Source organism: Harpia harpyja, chromosome 6 (genome assembly GCF_026419915.1).
Source record: "Harpia harpyja isolate bHarHar1 chromosome 6, bHarHar1 primary haplotype, whole genome shotgun sequence".
Taxonomy (NCBI): Eukaryota; Metazoa; Chordata; class Aves; order Accipitriformes; family Accipitridae; genus Harpia; species Harpia harpyja.
In genome coordinates, this window is record NC_068945.1 from 7,836,658 (window position 1) to 7,857,492 (window position 20,835).

General features: G+C 46.1%; 1 protein-coding gene across 1 annotated transcript; it reads right to left on the reverse strand.

Annotated features, from left to right (window-relative positions):
• Positions 1–9,641: 9,641 nt before the first annotated feature.
• On the reverse strand, positions 9,642–18,965 carry GABARAPL1 (GABA type A receptor associated protein like 1). Its single transcript, XM_052790112.1, has 4 exons — positions 18,707–18,965; positions 14,910–14,988; positions 13,810–13,928; positions 9,642–12,377 (listed from the first exon to the last, which is right to left on the reverse strand). The coding sequence occupies exons 1-4, from the start codon at positions 18,794–18,796 to the stop codon at positions 12,312–12,314; spliced, it is 354 nt and encodes a 117-aa protein (XP_052646072.1). The 5' UTR covers positions 18,797–18,965; the 3' UTR covers positions 9,642–12,311.
• Positions 18,966–20,835: the final 1,870 nt, after the last annotated feature.

Genomic DNA, 20,835 nt, shown 5'->3' on the forward strand with positions numbered 1-20,835 from the left:
TTACCTAGCTGGAAGGATAAGGCTATTCTCCTTTACACTGTAATCTCAGGAGAGTCAAGTTTTGGTTACAGCCTCTAAACTTCATAGCAGTGAATCCTACTTAATATTGTGGTCTTGGGTCCCCCAATAACACTACTGAATCTGTCCCATCGAATGACTTTATAATCTCTGTTCTATACTTTGGAGATTTTCAACTCCTACACCCCATCAGGCAGACAAATAAATATCTTACATAAACAGTGGATATTTGAGTTCTTTGACTGAAACATGAGTGTTTAATAGAAAATGCTTATGATAACAATTGTCTGAAAGTGGAAAACCTGAATAGCTGGGAAGTTTCTGTCTCTCACTGGATTAGACTAGTTCACTCTGTCTCTTTTTCTGTACTTTTTAAGAGGCAGTACAAAACTACCTAGAAAACACACTATCCCCAAATTGTAGCCAGCACATATCATTTTTCTGTTATTTTGTTATGTAATTTAGCCTTTCATTTTTTCTGCTTTTAAAACTCCCACACTACGCATGGCTTACATCTTTCATATTTCCAATCAAAATACCTGCTATTTGGAGACAGAAAATAATTTTCAAACTAAGCTTATGCATAATAGTAAATTATCTTCAGTATTTCTGAAAGTGGATGAGTCTATGAAAGTGTCCACCCAGTTCTAGCAGACAGAATCCCCCCACCTCCTGCTTCAGAGACCTGGTGTTATTCTGCTTTTTCTACCCTGGAGCTACCTGATTTATGATTGTTTTCTGTCACTCAGAGAACAGCTGCCTTTCCATAAGTAGGATGACCATTTTAGTATCGATCTCTGTAGATTGCTTTGAGATCCTTTGGAAATGGAGGCTAGGCTTGTCATGTGGTCAAACTTGCCCAAAACTGTCACTCAGACAAAATGAGACTTCAACTGCTTTGCCAGCTTTAACACTCTTGGTATGTACAGGGAAAAACAAGGAAAGCACAAATAGCTGCTACAGGGAAATCTTGCCCAAAGCTCTGAACTACATCTGCCTTGTTCCAAATGATTCATGTATGCAACGGAAAGAAACAAGAAGCACAGAGGAACTCTTAACAACTTTACACCTTTGCAACATACTAGTGACCCCAGGAAAGACCATTAATTGGCTTAACATACAGAGAAAGCTAAACCAGCCTGAGCTGATCTGAAAATGAGGTAATTGGTGACTTACTGGCCATCTCAGTTAGGCGGCAATAAATAGTGAAAACAATTGTTGCTGAGGGAAGGAACCACATCCCCAGATATACAGCATCACACGGAAGGCTAACCTTGAGCTGGCACTGCTGCAGGTACCAGCTGGGCCACCAGGCAGGTCTTGAACACTTTTACCAGCTGGAGTAAGCATACTTGTCATGGCCAAAGCAGTCTCGACTTGGGGAATTTTATTTATATTAATTTACTGCCAACTAGGGCAAACTTTTGATTACTGATTTGTATATTGAGGAAAAAAAAAAGTAAACCATTAAACTTACATTTAAGGAAACACCTTTCCTTCTCTTTCCCGCAGCTCAACTTCAGCCAAACACCACTCCCACCCTTTCCTGGTCCCAACTTCCCTTGGTTTTGCCATGCATTACACTCAGTCTCTCCCAGTCCCTCCAGGGATGTGACGGGCAGCACAAGAGGCTGAGGTTCGAATGGAATGGTTTCTCTCTGACAGTCCATGCATTTTGCTCATTTTCCTCTGCTCTGGCATGGACCACCCACGGGCTGAAGTCCCTTTGGGGGTGTCCCTGCTCTGGTATGGGTTCTCCACAAGCCACAGTCCCTCAGGCGTGTCACTGCTCTGGCATGGAGCTTCTCCTTCCAAGGGTGCATCTCCAGCCATGTCCCCAGCAATGTTGTCTTCCATGTGTCTCCTCGCATATCTCCTCCCCTTTGTGTGTGCTGCTCTTTCTTAAATCTGTTTGAGCAGAGGTGCCATGTGCTCTGCCATGGATCTTCTGACTGGCTCTGACAGGCTGAGGTTTCTGGAGCACGATGGGCTGTTCCCATCCATTTCAGGGTTACCTGGAAGTAGCTGTGACTGGCATGGGGCAGCTCACTGACTCCTCCTGCACACGGCAGCCCTGCAGCCCCCTGTTACAGAAACCCTGCTAGTTATGGTCAGTACAGGGTTGTCGCCCTCAGTCCATGGTGCCACTCACAGTCATACTGGAGTTTTCAGTTGGGGGTGTGTATGTTCTGCAAAGAGCATGTGGTGTGCACGTTTCATAGCTAGAAATTGCCAGCCACCCGCTAATACCATCTCCCTTAGTAAATAAATCTTAGATCTTAATTCACTGAGTGGTGTTCTTTTCTTGTGGCTACCTCACCTTAAATTGCCTGGCACAGCTTACTTTCCTTTTAAAACTGTTTCTTTATTGTCTTGTTCAAGAATATGCTGCTAGACCAGGTGCCATGTTCAGATCCTCTCTGGGAGACAGGCTCTGATCAGGAATCCTTTGCAGGGAGGTACCTTCAAGGAGATTTTTTTAAGTCTGGACAACCCAAACCAGCTGCAGAAAGAGGAGAAAATGTCCATGCTGTGGGAGCAACTGACCTGCAACGCCTGAGTCAAGAGAAGTGTCGGTGCGCTACAGCAAACTGCAGCTCATGCTACCTGGGATGTACTACTTAGATGTGTTTTCTGCTTTCTGAAAAAATATGAGAACACTACAGTAAAAGAATATGCTAAAATAGACTATAAGAATATGCTAAAATATGAATCTGCCTTAGCACCTTTGTGAGTTTTCTGGAGCTCAGAAGTTGGTCCAAATATGCACTTGATTCTGCCTTCTGGAATAGTCAAAGTTTTAATAAGAGGTATTTTCCCCTGGGCTTGAGTTGGGGAAATGCAGTTTTCTTACAGGACATCCTCGAGGCAAAATAATCTGAAACCTTTTATAGGAAGCAAAAATATCTCCGTCACTGAAGTGATGTTAACTTAATATCACTTCTCCATTTTATTAGGTACCTGTAGGGCCTTTAGTCTCTACCACTGGGTAAGAGCTTTCTCATCTTCTGAGGCCAAGATAGTGGATGATATTTTTCCTTTAACAGTGAAACACTCTAATGCTCATCTCCATGACATCCACAGCAAATGTATAGATTTAAAAATGTTTTGGGTTTTTTTTTTTTTTTCAGCCAGGAAATGCTATCCCAAAAGGATATTTCCAAAAGTGTCTTATATCTGATTTTTATTTAGGCAACCACAGATGCATATAGCTATATAGTTTCAAAACCATCAAGATTTCTTTCTGCTTTGTCATGTGACTATGTCTTTAAAAATACTACAAAACAAAATATTACTGAAAGTCTGTGGCTACATTGTTGGGTTTATTTCAGCATTTTTCAAGAGCGAGTGGGACTTCAGCCCTGAAGTTCTGCAGCATCTAGAGCTAAATGTCTAAATTCTTTCAAAATGACATTTAGGCTTCTAAATCATTTGAATCCTTTTGCAAATTTTATGAAACATTTTCGTAATAAAATAGAAGAGCAGATACTAAATACTTGTAAGTTGCCAGAAAATCCAACAATATGCAAATGAAAAGAAGAAAATGCACTTTTTTTTTTTCAGGCTTGCACTGTGATTTGTTTTTTGTTCCAGAGAAAGAAGGCACTGATAAATGTATCAATGAGCTTTGAAGAGAGCTGTTGCTCGAAGACAATTCAGCAGTGTTTTCTTGGCAGTATGTCAAGAGTAGGGGCTACCTTCTTGTTGCTGGTTCTGGCACAGAAATCAGAGCTTTTCTAGTCCGCAAATGGCAGAACATCAAAATGCTACAGTGTTGTGTTCCCAAAGATGATGGGTTTCGTTCATTAATGAACGATAATATGAATATACAGAAGCCACATTTCAAATTTTACTGTGTGATGAGTATCATCCTGTTATCAGAGGTGCTAGAGATGAGGGGGACAAGGCTTTTTTTCTAGCTCTGCTTCTAATTAATTGTATGGCCTTTAGGCAAGCCAGTCCACATCTCTGTGCCTCAGTTTCCCCAGCAGCAGGCTGGAGACAGTAAGAGCTACCCCACTGAGCTACTGTGAGGCTGAATAGATCAGTATTTTTGAAAGGACTGAGACTGTCATATAGAACTTGTTATGTAAGTGTGAATAAAATGCAGACTAATGAAATACAATCAGACCTGTCACTTCACATTTTCTGTTGTATGCCCCTTGGAACAAAGGAACTGTGAGTGAGACCTGAAATACTCCAATGGTACATCTGAACAACCACAGTAAAAGGGCAAAATACTTATTTCAGATTCTAATCTGTATTAGCATCTTCTCCATCATTTTTATATACATTCTTACATAGTGCATTGCAGCTGGACTCCTGCCTTTCTTGGCTCTCATTCTAAAAGGCTTGTGTTGCCCATTGTCTTCTAGTTGTTCTCTCCTAAATATTTGACTCTATTGCCCTTCATGTATCTGCATGGTGATACCACTTCTTTAATTATACACTTATTTTGCTCTTGGGCTCAGAACACTTCTTAAGAAAAAGAAGGACCATCCCTGTGATAACTGTTCACTCCCTCACCCTGCCACAGATTTCCTGTGTGATGTCAGGCAAAGGCATTTAGGATGTCCCATACCACTGTCCACCCAGGGTCAAAGAGGTTAATTGATAGCACTGAGGTAGCATGATGGTCACAGGGAGCTCGGATGGCTACTGTAATGACTATGCAAAAAAGGAATTAGTTTAAGCTGTCTGTATCTTTTCACTCCTGCCTTGGAGCCACTGTGTTATTTCAGTGCTGGGCTTCCCACACAATTCTGCCAGGTTCACTCATATCCTGCAGTCCTTTCACTAGTCTGTTCTTACTCTCCCCTCACACCTTGGTCCAGCAGGCTACTACCTCCATCTGCACTCCACAAACTGCCGATACTCCAGTTTTGCCTCCCTCCTGTTCTCCTAACCCAATCCAGTCCTAGTCAGAAGGGTCCTGCTTTTCCAGACTCTAATTTTCACCTTAAATTGCAAAGGATAGAGGAAGAGGGACTGCTGTTTCTTCACCTCTGAAATACGGCTGTAGGTAGTGGACTCCTTTCCTCCAAGGTTTCCTATGACCTGATGCTCTCTTGGCATCCTTTGCACTCCATAGATAAGAGCCAGTTCAGTGTCTGTAGACTGCAGTACCTTTGCTGAGCGCTCCAGGTTCCTTCTTCACTCCTACTTTTACCCCTGCAAACCTTTCTGTAACCACCTGTAGCCCATGACTGTATATTACCCTATGCATTTTTTCCATCCTGTGTTTCCTTATTGATTTCCACTCCTCAGTGGCCATTTTTTGCACATGGCTGTTGGTTCCAGTTGCACTGAATACATGTTAGCGCAAAATGTATGTTTGTCCATCACCCTAAGGGCTGGGTGAAAGCCAGTATGCACAGATGTTTGTTTTGCTGTATTTCTTTCTTGATTGCCCGTACACACTATACTTGCCAGACTGGCTGTACTTCAGGCCTGTAAAGTGTCACGTTCAGTGTGTACATGCATCTTCCTTTTTCTTTCCTTTCTGCACTGTTTTCCAAACTTGCAGTCTGTGTGGGGAGTTGAACTCTAAGTGTGCAGTGTGTATTGCTCTCTCCCTTACGTCCCTTCTGCTTACATGTGCTTCAGGTGAACACCGTCAAACTGGTATGTTTTGCACATTTGCTGCGATACAAGGCTCGGTATATGCAGCACATTGTTTTTGACAGCATATCATGGGAATGCATGCAAATTCACTGTTGTGTGGGGAACTACTGAAGACACAGAGTGGGTTTTGACATGGTAATATTCATGATGTGGCCAGTGCGGCATATGAAGATATATGTGCATTTAATGTGGTGTGAGGCGCGGCAGAAAAGGTGCATGTGTGTGTACATATCTGGGGTGAGCATGGTGTGGTATTTCCAGTATAAGGTGCAGGAAGTAGTCTACGCTTCTGTGTGTGTGGTCAAGGTGGTGTGTTCACAGGTGTGTATTCATTGTGGGAATGATATGCAATGACTTTGGCTATTTGATATGAGGCATTTTCAGCCCTGCTCACTGTATGTTTGGCAGCAAAGTGTCTTTGAACCCCAGGTAATGGAGGTAGGTGATGCTGCTGCATGCGAGCACATCTCAGCCTTCTGTCATCTCCTGTGAGAGGGAAGGTGGCTGGGCAGGCAATGACATCAAAGGGTAAGGAAAGCTTTCTGTTCCTGGTAATCTTGCTGTACCCTGAGGGGAAAAAGGGCAGTTGCTACTGGAGGAAAAATAGGATACTGGGAGAGAGAAGAGGCAGAGCCAGTATCAGCTACAAGCTGGTTTACTTCAGGGAGGAGGACTCTATGTTTGGACAAGGATATACACCATCAACTCCTGATCTCCCTGACATGTTAGGAGACATTTTCAAGTTCCCCAGGCAGTTGCTATCCTCTTGCAGACCCCCTGTGCTTCTAGACAGTTCCATCAGTCCTTTGGGAACAGCATCCATAGTGCTGAGCACTGGCAGAAGAGGTGGTATCTGAAAGAGGAAAGCCAGATTTCCAGCAGGAAGGAAACAGGCTGCAGATTTGGTGGCAGTTGCAAGACTTGCCACATACACATTGCAAGTGCTGGGAACACTGAATGGGGATGCTTTTGCCCCAATATACAGCAAAAAGTTACATCCTCTGCAAACACTAGAGATTTACATTCACTGACCTAAAGGCATTCTGCTACATGGAAGACTATTTCAAAAGGGTCAAGTAGCAAGACAGCAAAGATGAGGAGGAATGCTCACCGAAAAGATTATATGAATTGGCTCAAGGATGGTAAGGTACACCAAGGGCTAGGAGAATGTCCTGCTAAAGGTAACGGGGACTGCTACCTCCTGCAAGCTCTCCAGGTTCCTGAATGGTGTGTGGACGCTGCAGGAGACTGCTCAGATGATCAGAGAGGATTGTGGCAAAAAGCCAAAACAGGGTCCTGAGCTCTGACAAAGACTCCTCTAAGCTGGGGGGGGGGGGGGGGGAGTGGAAAGGAGATGAATCAGATCAGTTTTTCCTTCAGCTAATAATCCAGTACATTCAACCTTCATGCAGTTATAGAAATGCCCTTACTTGAAAATGAGGATCTTTATGTTCTCCTGCTGCTTCCACATATCACTATTTATAGCATTTATTAACAATCTTTTAATTCCCAAAGAACAATACAACATCCAAATGACATTGGCCAGAGTGCAAAATCAGAGTGCAAAATCAGACCCTTGCTTTACGGAAAGGTGTTGCAAGGTCCAGCTTTTTCAGGAGAATATTAACTAATTCCTGTAACACATGTATATCCAGGCATGAGCTGTGCTTTGGGATGCCTACAAGCTTCCAGGAACACAAATACCACGGGACCTGCAACATCCTCCTAAAGATTGGCAGTGCAAGCTGGGGCAGCTGCTGTTCATGGTCAGCTGTGCTCTGCCTGGGTCAGTCCTGCAAGTGCCCTGCCAGCCATGAGCTCTCTAGTCACACTCTGTGGCTCATCCTGGGGGAGCATTTATCCGCACTTGAGTGACAGGAATGAGCTGGAGTTTCTCCCGCCGGTAGTCTTATTTCTGTTTTAATCAGTGTTTCTTTCATCTCGGACATGACTGTCTTATGGAAGTGAAAACATCAGTCTTTAGCATAATTCGGGACCTTTTATGTTAGCCCAGATGTCCTTCATGGTGATGTTGTCAGGCCCTAATGCCCCAGGCCATCTCTTTCCTTAGGTAGTCTCTGCTCCAGGAGAATGTTTTCTTCTAAAGCAAGCATCAGGATGACTGGAGAGAGGATCCCAGGTGCAGTGATAGTGACCAAGGCAGAGTATTAATTACTTAACCTCTCTTAACCAGCTGAGCCCCTAGTTTCCCCTAGGCCTTGCTCCAATTCCATTTCCATAACTCACAGAATAAAGGTGACAGCCTTCGAGCGCAGGCTGACATTTCACACATGGACCAGGCAAATCACATTCAGCAAATGCGCCCGCCTGCTGTTTCTCTCAGCAATGGCACTGACACAAACATGCAAAGCAGCATGGCAGGTACAAACATCACTGCTGCACCATTTTCCTAGGAAAGAGGTGAGAGAGGGAGTGGGAGAGGCCTGCTTAGGCATGCTCCATAGTGGTTTTCTACTTGAGCCAGCAGACAATACCACAACCTAGACAGCAAAACGTGCACTACGTTTGAAGCTGAAATTCAAATTATTTCAGCTGCTAGTGTAAGCTTTTAGCTGATCTCTGCCCATCTGGCTGGAGTCACGGCACCCTTCTGCCATACAGAGGGAGCTTGTTTGAGTCCCGATGGTGGATATAAGCACAGAAACTGCTGTTACGGACAGGCTCCGAGCTTACACAGCGCAGGATGAATTACTGCCTCTCCCTCAGCGCTAGCAACAAAAGCTCACACTGTGGCTCCACCCTGTATGCAGTGGGGAAGGGAAGATCCTATTAGGCCTAGCAAGTTTTATTCCTGTGAGTTTCAGTGTTGCAAGTTCTTGGCTTCAGCTCTCCAAGCGACTCTCTCGCTCAGCGCGCGGCAGGGCGAGCGCTGATGGTCGCTCCTCCGCAGGGAGGAGGTGGAAGCAGCGGCACATCCCTCACGTGCACCCCTTCCCTCCTCACGCGCCGCCGGTGTCTGACGCAGGGTTACGGCACTGAGCAAATGGCTCCCGCTGGTCTCGCCAGCTCCCAGGACAACTCCTTCCCTCTCAGCGCACAACCATCTGCGAGGACAAGCAGCCTCGATCTGCAGGCTTACTTTTCAAGGAGTCCCAGATTTCCTTACCTCTGCTTTTCCTATCTTTAGAGGGCCCTGAGGCACAGGGGGGCCTCCCCAGGGCCTGCCCCACACCCTCTGCCCACGGCTGGGAGTCCCGCCTCAGTCTGAGCTCTCGCGAAGGCAGCGAGGGCCAGCGGCTCCCTGAGGGACGCGGCCGGCAGGGCACCCCGGCAGCCCTCCTACTGCACCCAACAGCCGGAGCAGGGCAGGCCTGGGGATGGCGGCCAGGCCGAGGCACAAGCGCCAACCATAAGGCTCGTCGTCACCGTGACGAGGCAGGTCAAGATGGCAATCCCATCTGCAGGCCAGGGGCAGGATGAGGCCCAGCGACGGCAGGGCTGCGGGGACGGGCTGAGGCTGGGCCCTGTGGGCCTGGCTCGGCGGGGCTCGGGGCTGGGCAGGGCAGGGCTATGGGGAGCTGGAGACCGGCCCTGCTGCGGCGTTGCTGGGACGGGGGCTGACAGCCCTGGGGGGGCCAAGATGGGGTCCTGGGGCGTGGGCAGGGTGACGGGTGACCCTGGGGGCCTGGCAGGGACAGTCAGGGCTGGGGGTGCCCTCGGGGCCCCGTCAGCTGGCTGGGACCGTTCAGGGCCTTAAAATGGCAGAGAATGCCTCAGTGCATCCACTACGCTTCTTAAGACCTTCTCGTGTCATCCAGGTCTAATTAAAGTTCACGCTGGTGGCATGGCAAGACACAGCCAGGTATGCGTATGACAACATAACCAAAAAAAGTAGAGAAGTGACTTGTCCTGGTCAACAGGACAGAGTAAATCTGGGGCTCTGGGAAAAAGTAGCAGCAAGAAGTTCTGGCAAAGCCATCCCTTTCTTTATAAGCCCACATCAAGAAGAAATGCTAGTCACCCATTTTGGACCAAGCTTGTGATTTTCAAATGCGTCTTTATTGATTGGTTGATTTAGCTCAAGTAGTATGAACTTTATTTTACAAGAACCTGCAGCTAACCAACACAAAAAAGAATTACCATCATTACCTCGTACAATACCGGACTAGCGCAAAAACAGAAGTAAATGCCACAATCCAGTTAAAAGAACTGTAAAATAACTAAATTAAACTGTAAACTCTACATGTAACAAACGGCTGAGATTAGTCCCACACATGTCACTTATAAACCCAGCAGTGGGAAGGGAGGTCTGAACACAAAACCAAGCACCCCAGATGCCAACTCTTGCTCCCCTGAGCATGCCTAAGCGCGGGCTCATTTGAGACAACACACAACCACGTGCTTGGCAGCACGGGCGTGAGGAAGTGGGACAGCGGCAGAGAGATGCACACCATCTGCCCGCATCTTGTCTTTTACCCTAGAAAGCCTCCTGGGTCTGTTCTCTGCTTCAGAACATTCAGAGCTTTCTAAAACAAGAGACTGATGCGGATTTGCACCCAAAGGATGTGAAAAGAGCCTTGTAATTGGAGGAGAGTAGGCCAACAAGAGGGCACCGAGCACTGCAAGCAGAAACTGAAGTTATCTAAGTTGGCAGTAGGTACAACTCATCCAAACGCATTTATTCCAGATGAACACATGATGTAACAGCAAACCTGAAGTTCAGGATGAAAAACTGGGGATACTAACCCACCCACTGCATCCTTTGTTCCCCCATTTTCTGTCTGCCTGTTACGACTACTCTGTCTACATCCATTGCGGTCCTTCCCTTCTCCCCCATTCTTCTGCTACTTCCCATAGCATGTGGGCAGCGACCCTCCTGCCCTACTATGCCGCCTTCCCTGACCTTCATACAGTTGTGCCAGTGACTCCCCACTTCACAGTCCCAGCCTGCTCTTCTGCCTCATGTACCTCTGTGGAACAACAGTCAGAGAAGGCTGAAACCTGATTTCCTGTCTTCCACAATCAGAGGAGCACTCATCTTGGTTTCTCATTCCTGAGGAACGCAGAGAACTGGGATCTAACTTCATGCAAATAGAGCATACACCTTCAACTTATTTTGGAATCTGCCTGTCGTCTTCATCCTTCTTGTCTTTTCCTCCCTCTTGGTCACTCTCTTAAATGTAGGAATGTTTACAGTAATTCAGGTCCAGTTCTCTGATGTTTAGATAAAACCCCAGAATTTTCCTGAAAGTCAGCTCACTCCCCAAACCCCATCCCTTCATCAGAGTTATGGCAGTTATGGGAAAATCTGCTGTTTGTGCCACTGGGAAGAAACTGCTTTGGCATGACAGCGTAAGGCTTGCACAGGACAGCATCTATCTGGCACCCTTCTAAGAACAACACTGGCTTAAAATAAAATAACTTTAAAATCTACAGAGAATCTATTCCCCTTCCCCATCAAGTCTAAAAGCACCTCTCTTGCGGTGAAGAGTGGCACTGTTGTCCAATCACAAAAAGCCAGCAAAACACACATGGGAGCGACTGATTTCTTCCGCTTGTGCATGTGGTGCAAGGGCTGTACAGGGATGAGACATGGAAGGGAAGGCTAAACCCACAGCACTTCTGCCATCTTCAAATCTGCAGAAGACTGGTACAAGGACAACACTGATAGATAATTTTCTGTGTTCACCAATAACAATACCATTAGTAGTTAGTTGCCTTAATGCACAGCAAGGGACACTAAAGTTAGGTAGCAAGAAAAGCTCTCTCACTTGTAGGCTAGCTAGGAACTGAACAGACAATCTCAGCAGCCTCCAGGATCTGCCTCAGTGAAGTTCACTAAGAACAAGTTTGATAAGCAGCCATGATGGACATGTTTGGTATACTCTAGAGTGGGCTAGTCATTCTCTTGAGGTCCTTTCTAGCCCTGTGCTTACGAGTTTATCAGCTGACTTCACTGAAAAGAACGAAAGGGTCGTCTCTAATTTTTCTGTCCAGCACTTGCAATTAAAGCAACAAAGGAAAAAAAAAGAATCCTTCCTTCTTTTCCCCAACCTTCACGTCTCACAGCTGAGGAGTTCCCAGCCCTCAGAGTTAGCCCTTCTAATACTGATGGAAGTGACGGGAAACACAATACTCTTGGAACGCTTCACAGGTAGCAGTTGGAGTGAGGACTGTCAGCGTAGGACAGCCTTGTGTGACAGCCAGAGTGAAGTATTTCACAGCTCACTGAATGCTCACAGGAGTGCAGCCCATGCCATGGGCAAGGCGTGACAAGGTCAGTGTACAAAACATGGCATGCCTTCTTCATCCAATGAAAGGGTTACACAAAAATGGCCATCCTGCCCAGTCAGTCTCCTGGAGCTCCACCACACTGGCTTGTCTAGCAGCTTCCAGTACTGGCTAACTACGTCCAGCTGTGGCAAGAGAAGAACTATGAACAGTGGAGTCTCCCCACCCCTCAGTGCAGAACCCCTCATTAGCCTTTCAGTTCACCCTTTCATACACTGTCCCCCTACCCTCCCTCCCCTCATTTTAAAAAATAATGGTTATAATTAATGCATGGAAGGTGATGGCATTGTGCATGTGGTTCACTTCCAGTTCTCTTCCCCTCTTCTCAGGCATCCTCTTTCCTCCTCTCCAACATCCCCCCCCCCCCAAATCCATTCCATCAGTCCATCTCGCCTGCATGCCTGAGGGGCTGGTGCTCACTTGCCATAGACGCTCTCATCGCTGTAGGCCACATAGAGAAAATAGTCCTCCTCGTGGTTATCCTGCAAGGGGAGAAAGGGAGAAAGTAACAAACCAAAGCCCTGTAATTCACGATGTGAAAAAGCCCAACCAAGACATCATTATAACAACAAGAGGGCATAACCTCTCTTTCGCTGTTTCTCCCCCTTTACATTGAAGGCTTCACTTCCTCATATCAAAGAGAGTGTATAGCAACTCCCTCTCTCTAGCCACAGCTCTGTTCCTAAATTCAGGCATGTCACATTTCTGGACACAGTGAATTTACTTGAAGAGCCACAGCCAGAGCGTGCTGCAAATATGTAACAGAAACAGCTCTGACTGTTGCAGGCTGTGCAGCAGGCTCTCAGCACTGGTATGGCCTTAAGATCGAGAGGAGAGACTTGGAAGGCTCTAACAAGTAAAAAATTTGGTAAATGTGGTTGTATTTGTTGTTTTTCAGAACACTTTGACAAGTGGCTGTATTCCTAGTCCTGTTTTACATGTGGGCTATAAAGCTGAGATGTTAAATGATTACACTGACACAAGTCTGCAGAGTGCCAGGAACAGAGTATTGATCTCAGCTCTGGACAGTCAGACGTACCTTCCTCCTACATGTCCAGATTTGGAAAACTCCCTGCGTGTGTTAATATAAGATTATCTTCATCAGTCCACATACAAATTGTCCAGTTATTGCCAGAAAGTGACAGGTCAAACAAGGCTCACAGCTCCCTACGGGAGCTCTCCTATTAAAACACACTAATACAGCAGAAGGAGAAATCAAGGAGAAATCAATCTAAGCTACAAACCAGCCATGATATAATGGCTATAAAATCGAGGAACATTCCTCTGATGTGCACAGAACATGCCTTTAAGGTCAATCAAATAACACTGCTCAGTAGAAATGCTGGGCAGCAATGTTCAGTGTCCTACAAGGTCCTCACATATACAGTACCAGCAATGAAAAAGTCATTCTGAACAAAGAATAAGTGTTCCTTGACAACGTATTTATAGACAGTTGGTTGCCCAGTGGTACTGTGTTCTTTTACTAGCTAAAAGGAAATCCCTTTTGTATAAACAGGAAAGCTAGTGCATTACCTTCCGCTACCCCCCCTGCCCCAGCCACAATCTTTTCTCTGAAACATAAATAATAAAGTGGTTCATTTCAATACTTTAACAAAGTAGCAGGACCAACACATCACTGCTGGGGTAACTATTCACCACCTGATACGACAACCCTTTCAACTAGCAAACAATCAGTTAAAATGATGAGGCTCCCCTGGCTCCTCTTTATAACTGCCGGATGGAACTTCCCTAAACAGATGATGGGATACAGCCCAGGCCAAGGGGGTCCGTGTTCAGGCATCTGTGATCAAGCTGCACCCACTGCCAGTTGAGTAGTGCTCAGTTGTCCTTCAGTGAGGATATGCATTCTTCTGGACACTCCAGCAAAAGGAGAAAGAGGTGGGCCAGGCTTACCTCATACAGCTGGCCCATAGTAGCACTGGTGGGAGGGATGGTGTTATTGACAAAGAAGAAGAGGGCATCTTCTGGCCTCAGGTGGATCCGCTTTCGGATTAAGAAGTAGAATTGGCCAACTGAAGAGGAACAGAGGAGAATGCCTTAGATGCAGAAAGAACGTTTTGGGGTTTTTTTGTTTGTTTGTTTTACCCTAACCATGGTTGTTTTCTTTTGGTGGTGGAAGTCACGTGCTGTACAGAAAATGTAGGTAAAAATGAACAATGCGGGAAAGAAAGCAGTAACTTTGTGATTGTCACCACATTAGCAGCCAATCCTCTCGGAGCTGGCAGTTTCTCAGGTACATGCCTCAGTTCATGCACCCTCTAAATCCACACTCCACCTACCATGGTACGAAATGCTCTGCTGAGGGGATTGGTGGGAAGACCTCTAACTAGCTTAACCTTTAAATCCTATAGATCAAAGACACCTTAGAGAATTTAGCCTTGGTGTAAATGGTCATACCATTCCTGAAAACAAATTCCTTACTATTTGCTTGGGCTATGTTGCACAACAAAGTATTCCGCAATCCATTATGCACTGCAAGAAAAAGAAATGCTGTTCCTTTAACTCATTCATGTTCTCAAATGAAAACAAATGTAATCACACACAAAATGGCCATGACCATCCGGAAAAGGAACTCTGTAGCCATGACTCCAACCACAGGGGTGGAAAATGATGGGACTATTTGGAGAACTTGTCTTTTCCTGCAACAAGGATACAGCCTCTGGCAACTCTGCAGCTAGGTCATCACTGACTGATAATTATGCTACTGCCTATGATACACAATTCAGTCATTTTTCATCATGGTTGGAAGTCAGCTGTGCCACATGCATGTTAGCTAAGTCAGTGGGATAACTCAGAGGATCTCAGAGAATTCTGCATATTGTAATCCAGGCTGTAAGGTGCATAAATGTAACAAGGACAGCCACGTACACACTGGGGTCATGATAAGATGTTGAGCCTGCCTGGATATTTTCTTGGTGCTGATCATAAGAGTAAAAAGCACTTCTGAGACCTTCTCACTGAAAATCAGGAAGAAAGGAGGTAGACTTTGTTACCTGTGAGGTCAGAAGGCACAAGATACTTCCTTTTGTCTAGGTCAGGTACTCTGGCTTTTGGTGCTTTTTCCACAATTACCTGGAGAGAGAGAGTGAGAGAAGGGAAGAAACAACCCATGAGTATCATAGAACGAAACAGACCAAAAAGCATCAGTGGAAAAGGATGTTACCCTTTGAGAGAGATGGTGCCACTAGGCCTTTAGAAATTTATTTAATCTGTAACAAATATACAACACTGAAGAACAGATAGGTGAGAAGAAGACTTAAAATCACTGGCAATAGCTGTGTCCAGTACTGCAGCAGTAAGCACAGAGAGTAAAAAATGGAGACTGGAACAGACATAAAAATAAACCATAATGGCCAAGAAAAAAAAAAAAATCGGGTCACCTTGATGGTCCCAATGCAGGTTAATTTTGTATGAAGGAGCTGCCAGGAGGCTAATACATGAACACAAGAAGTATCACAAGTAAGTTGAACTGTTTCCAGGTTACAGTTCCAAACTGCCTGGCACAAAATCACCCCTACTCCCAGTAGTCCCACATCCTAATTTCCACATTCACCAATACCAAGTGCTCTAGAATGAAGCAAAGAATTAAAGAGAAACTACAGGTCATTGGGGAATGCTTGGGGTTTTTTTTAATCCTCAGTTCTTCAGCACATTCTACTCTGAAATTCATAGCCTTTAAGGTTATTTTCCCTACTTCATATAGTTATGGACATTTCCTTATTCATAAAAATATCTAATAATTAAAAAACAGGCTACCATGTGGGCAACTGGACCCACAGAGACCTTTCATACAAAATACTAATCCTCATTATATTCTAATGTCATTACAACATAGAAAAATATGAAACTCAGCGGCTTTAAGGTCAAATAGACCAAGAGACCTTCTGCTACAAGAAAATTTTTGTTACCAGAGCTAGGCAAAATGTTTACCTCAGAAGCAGAAGTATTCCAAAGTGACCTGATTCCTTCCATGAGAAGCCTTGGAAACCTTTGGAACTGCTGGGTTTGTGCAGAAAAAACATTGCAGGCAGGGGGTTTTTTTTGGTTTTGGGGTTTTTTTTTTTGTGATACATATTTTTGAACTGGTAAGAGATACATTACATGATTCAATCTATGTGGCTTGCTGTTCTGCAGAAGCCATTTTGACCATCTAAACAAGAAGCTGGATTTTCTGAACCTCCTCACTTTTTAATTCTGTTAGACCTTATAATTGTAAATACTCCATCTGAGCCACTGTGGGACTAATTTCTAAGGGCTCCATGCTCCCGTAGCTCTTCAGCAACCCAAAGCAGCAACTCTATCTGTTGTGTGACAAAAAAGGCTGAACTGCTGTGGACTAAGCCTTCTTTGGAAGCGAAATGGTGTTGTCACATCAGTGAGACACTATGCCAGAGAAAAAACGTTATGATGATGAGCTTGGTGTGTTTAGCCTGGACAAAGTGCCATGCTAACTTGATTCCTAGATCCAAGTGAATATCTGCAAAGCATGTCTCACCGTGGAGATGCTAGCTTGGACATCTCTTCCTCGTGCTCCATTTGGATGCTGCCAATACAGCCAAAACCCCTGAAAATTCTAAATTTGTTTTTCAAATAGAAACATGGTTGTATCTGCTACTTCAAGAACTTCAAGCACCTCAATTAGTACAAGGCATTCAAGCTCGCTCAGGCAGCTGGTAGGACATGCATTTCCGTACAAGATGCAGTTGGTAAATGCTATGAAGGAAGGACAGTTCCCCCATCTCACTGAACAGGTGCAGGTTGAACAGCAACAGCACTCTGCGCATTTTTTTACCCGCACATCCAACAAGGCAATAGCTAACATAATAAATTGCAGTGGAGAGAAACCCTTTAGTTCTTGCCTCCAATTTCCAAAACTACTGACAAGCAGAACTGCTAGCTAGCAGCACTGCTCTGACCACCCTGACTCTAAAGGGTGGCTTGTAGCTTGGTCATTAGATAAGAAAGGAAAAGAAGCCATGCCTATGAGGAAGAGGTGAGATTGTTGGGGCTTCTAAGCCCCTAGGAAAGATTTAAATCAGACCATCACTGAGCTTAAGAGAGATCTTGCTCTTACAAAGAGGCAGGGAAGGAATGGAGGTGCTTTGCTAATCTGACTATCAACTATAGTCAGTTTGCCTGATAACACAGGTACCTCTTCCGAAAGCACTAAACCCTTCACACACACAAACCAACCTACAAAGACAATCCAAAGGGCAGATACAGATTATCTGTATGTCTGTTGTTGCTGGGTGGCGACTGTGGTAATGTGGGACTGTGCCAACAGTATCATCTCAGCAAAATGCTGAGATGTATCAGGGCACTGCAGTGTAGGCAGCCAAATGGACGTCATCCTCAAGGATCCTGCTGTCGGGAAGGGCAGAGACAGAAGTGATGTAAAGAACAGTTGTCTGCTGCATTCATCTGCTCCATATGCAGCTCTGACAACAGGCTACCCCCGACAACTCACGTCTGGGCCTCGCCGTGCATAATTTTCATTTATCCTTAACTACAGCACACCTTGTTATTCTGGTCCTGGCTTTCTCCATGAAGATCTGCTGATGCCCCCCTATCTTGACCTCTTTTACCTCTTGCCATACTGGGTCTAGTCCCGGGCTCCCCACACGGCTCTTCCAGACACATCTGTCATAATCTGCTGTGCAATCTGCTATGTTAATCCTCAATTTACAGCCTGACCTACAGAGCCCTCTGCGGTCCTCATCCTAAACCACAGAACTGCACACACTTCACCATTGACTTGCTGCGTGCTCAACCTCCTATGCTGGGCCAGGGGTCCCAAAAGCAGCTAGGACAAATGCACCCAAATACTGACATCCCAAAACTTTTGCAAGTCCAGCTGAGGGTCACTCCCAAGATAAAAAGTGGTGTTAGCCTGCAGGGAAAACCTGTGGTGTAACTGTTCCCCCTTGCCCTTAGATTTACAGGGGAGTCTAAGTTATTTTGCATGCAGTACCCCTGGGCAGTAAATCTAGGACAGACCTCTCCAGTGGGGATGAAAAGAAAGAACATTTGCAAAGCGTTTATTAAAAAGGAACCAAAAAAAAGTCACAATTAATTTGATTTGTCATTTCTTTTTTCCAATTATTATTAGTAATTATAAAGCTAGAAGTTTTCCACAGGCACTCCAAAGGGACCTAAGGATGAGGAAGCAAAGTTTAGCTAGAAGATGACCTTGTTTTCCAAGTGACGTTTTTTCCACAGGCTGGTTAAACAGGAGGGCAGAAAGACTGACAAGTATCATTTTTCTCTCGTGCAAAGGAAAAGAACAGAGCAAAACTAAGCCAAAAGACAGGCCAAAGGAAAGTAAAAGGAAAACAACGGGAAAGCATCAGATGACGAGGACACAGACCTCGTTTTCTGTGAAAAGTACCCGGTCAACCCACTCATTGTTCTCCTCCATTTTTACAGAGCTAATGGTAAGCTCCTTCCCCACCCCCCAACCCCACGCACGCAGGCTGCCAGAAAAAGATGAGCAGCATTCCCGCTGTCGAGTTACTGCGGATCCCAGAAAAAAAGGGGGTATCACACCCCGCACCCACCTCCCAACACCCACCTCCCTCCATAATCAACAGCCGTAGCTTTGCGCTAAGGAGAAAACCAGCTTGGAATTGGAATCGGCTCATCAAGATCACGATCATCTTTCCTCGTCTCACTTCTTTTGCCTTCCAAAACAAAGAAACAAGCAGCCGACAAGGAAAACAAAAGGGGGGCTGAGGGCGAAGTCTGCCGGGCAAGCGGCAGCCGCCGCCCCCGCCTCCCCCTCCCAACTCACCGGGACTCTGTCGGGGTATTTCTTCCTGATTTTCTCCCCTTCTTTTTTCCTGTACTCGAACGGGTGGTCTTCCTTGTACTGGAACTTCATGCTGCCGGGCTGTCACCTTCCCTCCCGAGGGCTGCTGCGGCTCCCTCCCCTCCGGCCGGGTCCCTAGCCGGCCCCCGCACACCCCCTTCAAGCGCAGCGCAACCCCGAGCCGCACCGCGGGAGCGCACCGGCCGCTGACGGCAAATTGGGCGCTGTGACGTCACGCGGAGGCCCCCCCTCCGCCGTCACGATGCCGGCGGGGCGGGGGCTCTCGCTGGCTGCGGGCGGGGCGGGGATCCTTCGCGTTTCGGGGAAGGGGGGGGGCAAGAAGGGATGCGCGGCAATAAATGAACGGTAAAACAAATAAGCAATGCTAAATTAAAAAGAATTGTTTTTTAAGGCAGCAAAATAAACATAGGATTGAGCAACGCCGCAGCCCCCCCCCCCCCCCCCCCCCCCCCGACTCCAGCGTGACTCAGGGGTTATAAATACAGCATGAGCCGGCACATAATCCACCCGGGACCGGGGGGGGCAGGCTGCTCCGCCCTCTCTCCCCACCAGCGCAGCGGCGTGGGGCGGTGCTCCACGCGGGGGGGGTGGACACGGGACACGACAGGGCTCGGTGCACCCCGTGTGATGCTTGAGTGCCTCTGCTTGTCTAAAACGGGGGTAATGAGCCTGACCTTTAAGTGGCTGTGAGATGTAAGACCAAAAAAAATGCTAGTTTTCGTGAGCGGCCCTGTTGAAGCTGGATTATTGCCCTGTTTATAACATCTCAGTTAAACAACAAGGGGCAGAAAGCGTGTCACGTAATGTGCCAGACCAGATGCACATTGCAAACAGCAGACAGATAAAGGGAACTGTCTGCAAACAAACCAAAATAGCCGGCCAATTTTAGCCCAGTTACTCAGCTGATACATACTTGGAATATCTTTGGTTTTTCCTAGGAGCAGTTGGGCTCACAATTATCTATTGACCAGCAAAAGAGAAGGTAATAATGAATGGGTCAGCATGCTCACTTCAGCACAAAAATTAATGGCTGCTACCCTGGGGACAATGAATGGGAGTGTATCAAATAATTCTTTCTTTGCGTGCCACATCCAGAGCAGCAGAACTTTTCCGAGGAGGTACTAGTTGCAGTAGTAGGGGCTGAGTGGGACAGCAGGCTGCCTCAGATGCTCAAGGTGACTCTCCAAGGCCACACCGGTGGCAGAGGTGAGAGGACCCAGGTTTCCTATATCTGATAGTGTGTTGTGCTGGCTCAGAATGAACAAGGGTAGGATAAGGTATTGTTGGTGTTTTGCTGGCACTCTGCTCCTACAGTGTGGTTAGAATGGAAAAAATCCCGACTATAGCAAAGAGTCAATTTGAATCCTGAAGAAAATTAAGAGCAAGCTGGATGCTCCTTAATGATAAAAACAGGATCAGGGGAACATAAAGCCCTGGTCTTTTTCTAGAAGTACTCATGTAAATTCTTTAGGCTGCCCCAAGAAACTCATAGGACTGGTGGCTTTATCCCTATATATTGATACGCACACCCGAGTTGCCTGCAGGATGGGACTCGGCCGACACCAGCGATATGAAGGGCCTGTTACAAATCCTCACAGGAGATCCAGGGTGTTAGCTTGTGCCTTCTGCCCTGTAGAGACTGTTTTGTGTACTGGCCAGCACCCACCCTTGCACTCAATAGCATACTGCTTCTTGAACTCAGATGCCTTTTGGTAATGCTCCCTTTCCAAGCCCTGCGGCACTGTGATCTCTCATCTTGAACATAAGTAAGAGAGATATGGAGGAAATACATTAACTTAGTTGCAGGAATGCTTAGATGGTGGCAGCTCCCAGATAATCTTGCCTGGCACAGGAGTGTAAATGGGCATGGGATAGAAATCTCCCCTACACTTAGAATGTAGGCATGTACAGCTGAGCCTGTCACTTTAAACTGCCTTTGTGGTCACTGGCAATAAGTAGGCATGTTGGGGGGGATTTTTCTCACCTGAATCATGACACCTACTTTTGCATGGCTGAAGTGTGTCCCCGAGAACTCTGGCAGGCGCTTTAGTGTCTAAGCTTTTACTGCTCAGTACGGTGTAGTGTGACCT

Excerpts from the sequence above, each read along its gene's own strand:
- GABARAPL1 (XM_052790112.1), bottom strand. The coding sequence starts at position 18,796 with ATGAAGTTCCAGTACAAGGAAGACCACCCGTTCGAGTACAGGAAAAAA. Across the intron at positions 14,989-18,706 it reads AATACCCCGACAGAGTCCCG|GTAATTGTGGAAAAAGCACC; the intron begins GTGAGTTGGGAG and ends CTCTCTCTCCAG. Across the intron at positions 13,929-14,909 it reads TGTGCCTTCTGACCTCACAG|TTGGCCAATTCTACTTCTTA; the intron begins GTAACAAAGTCT and ends GTTCCTCTTCAG.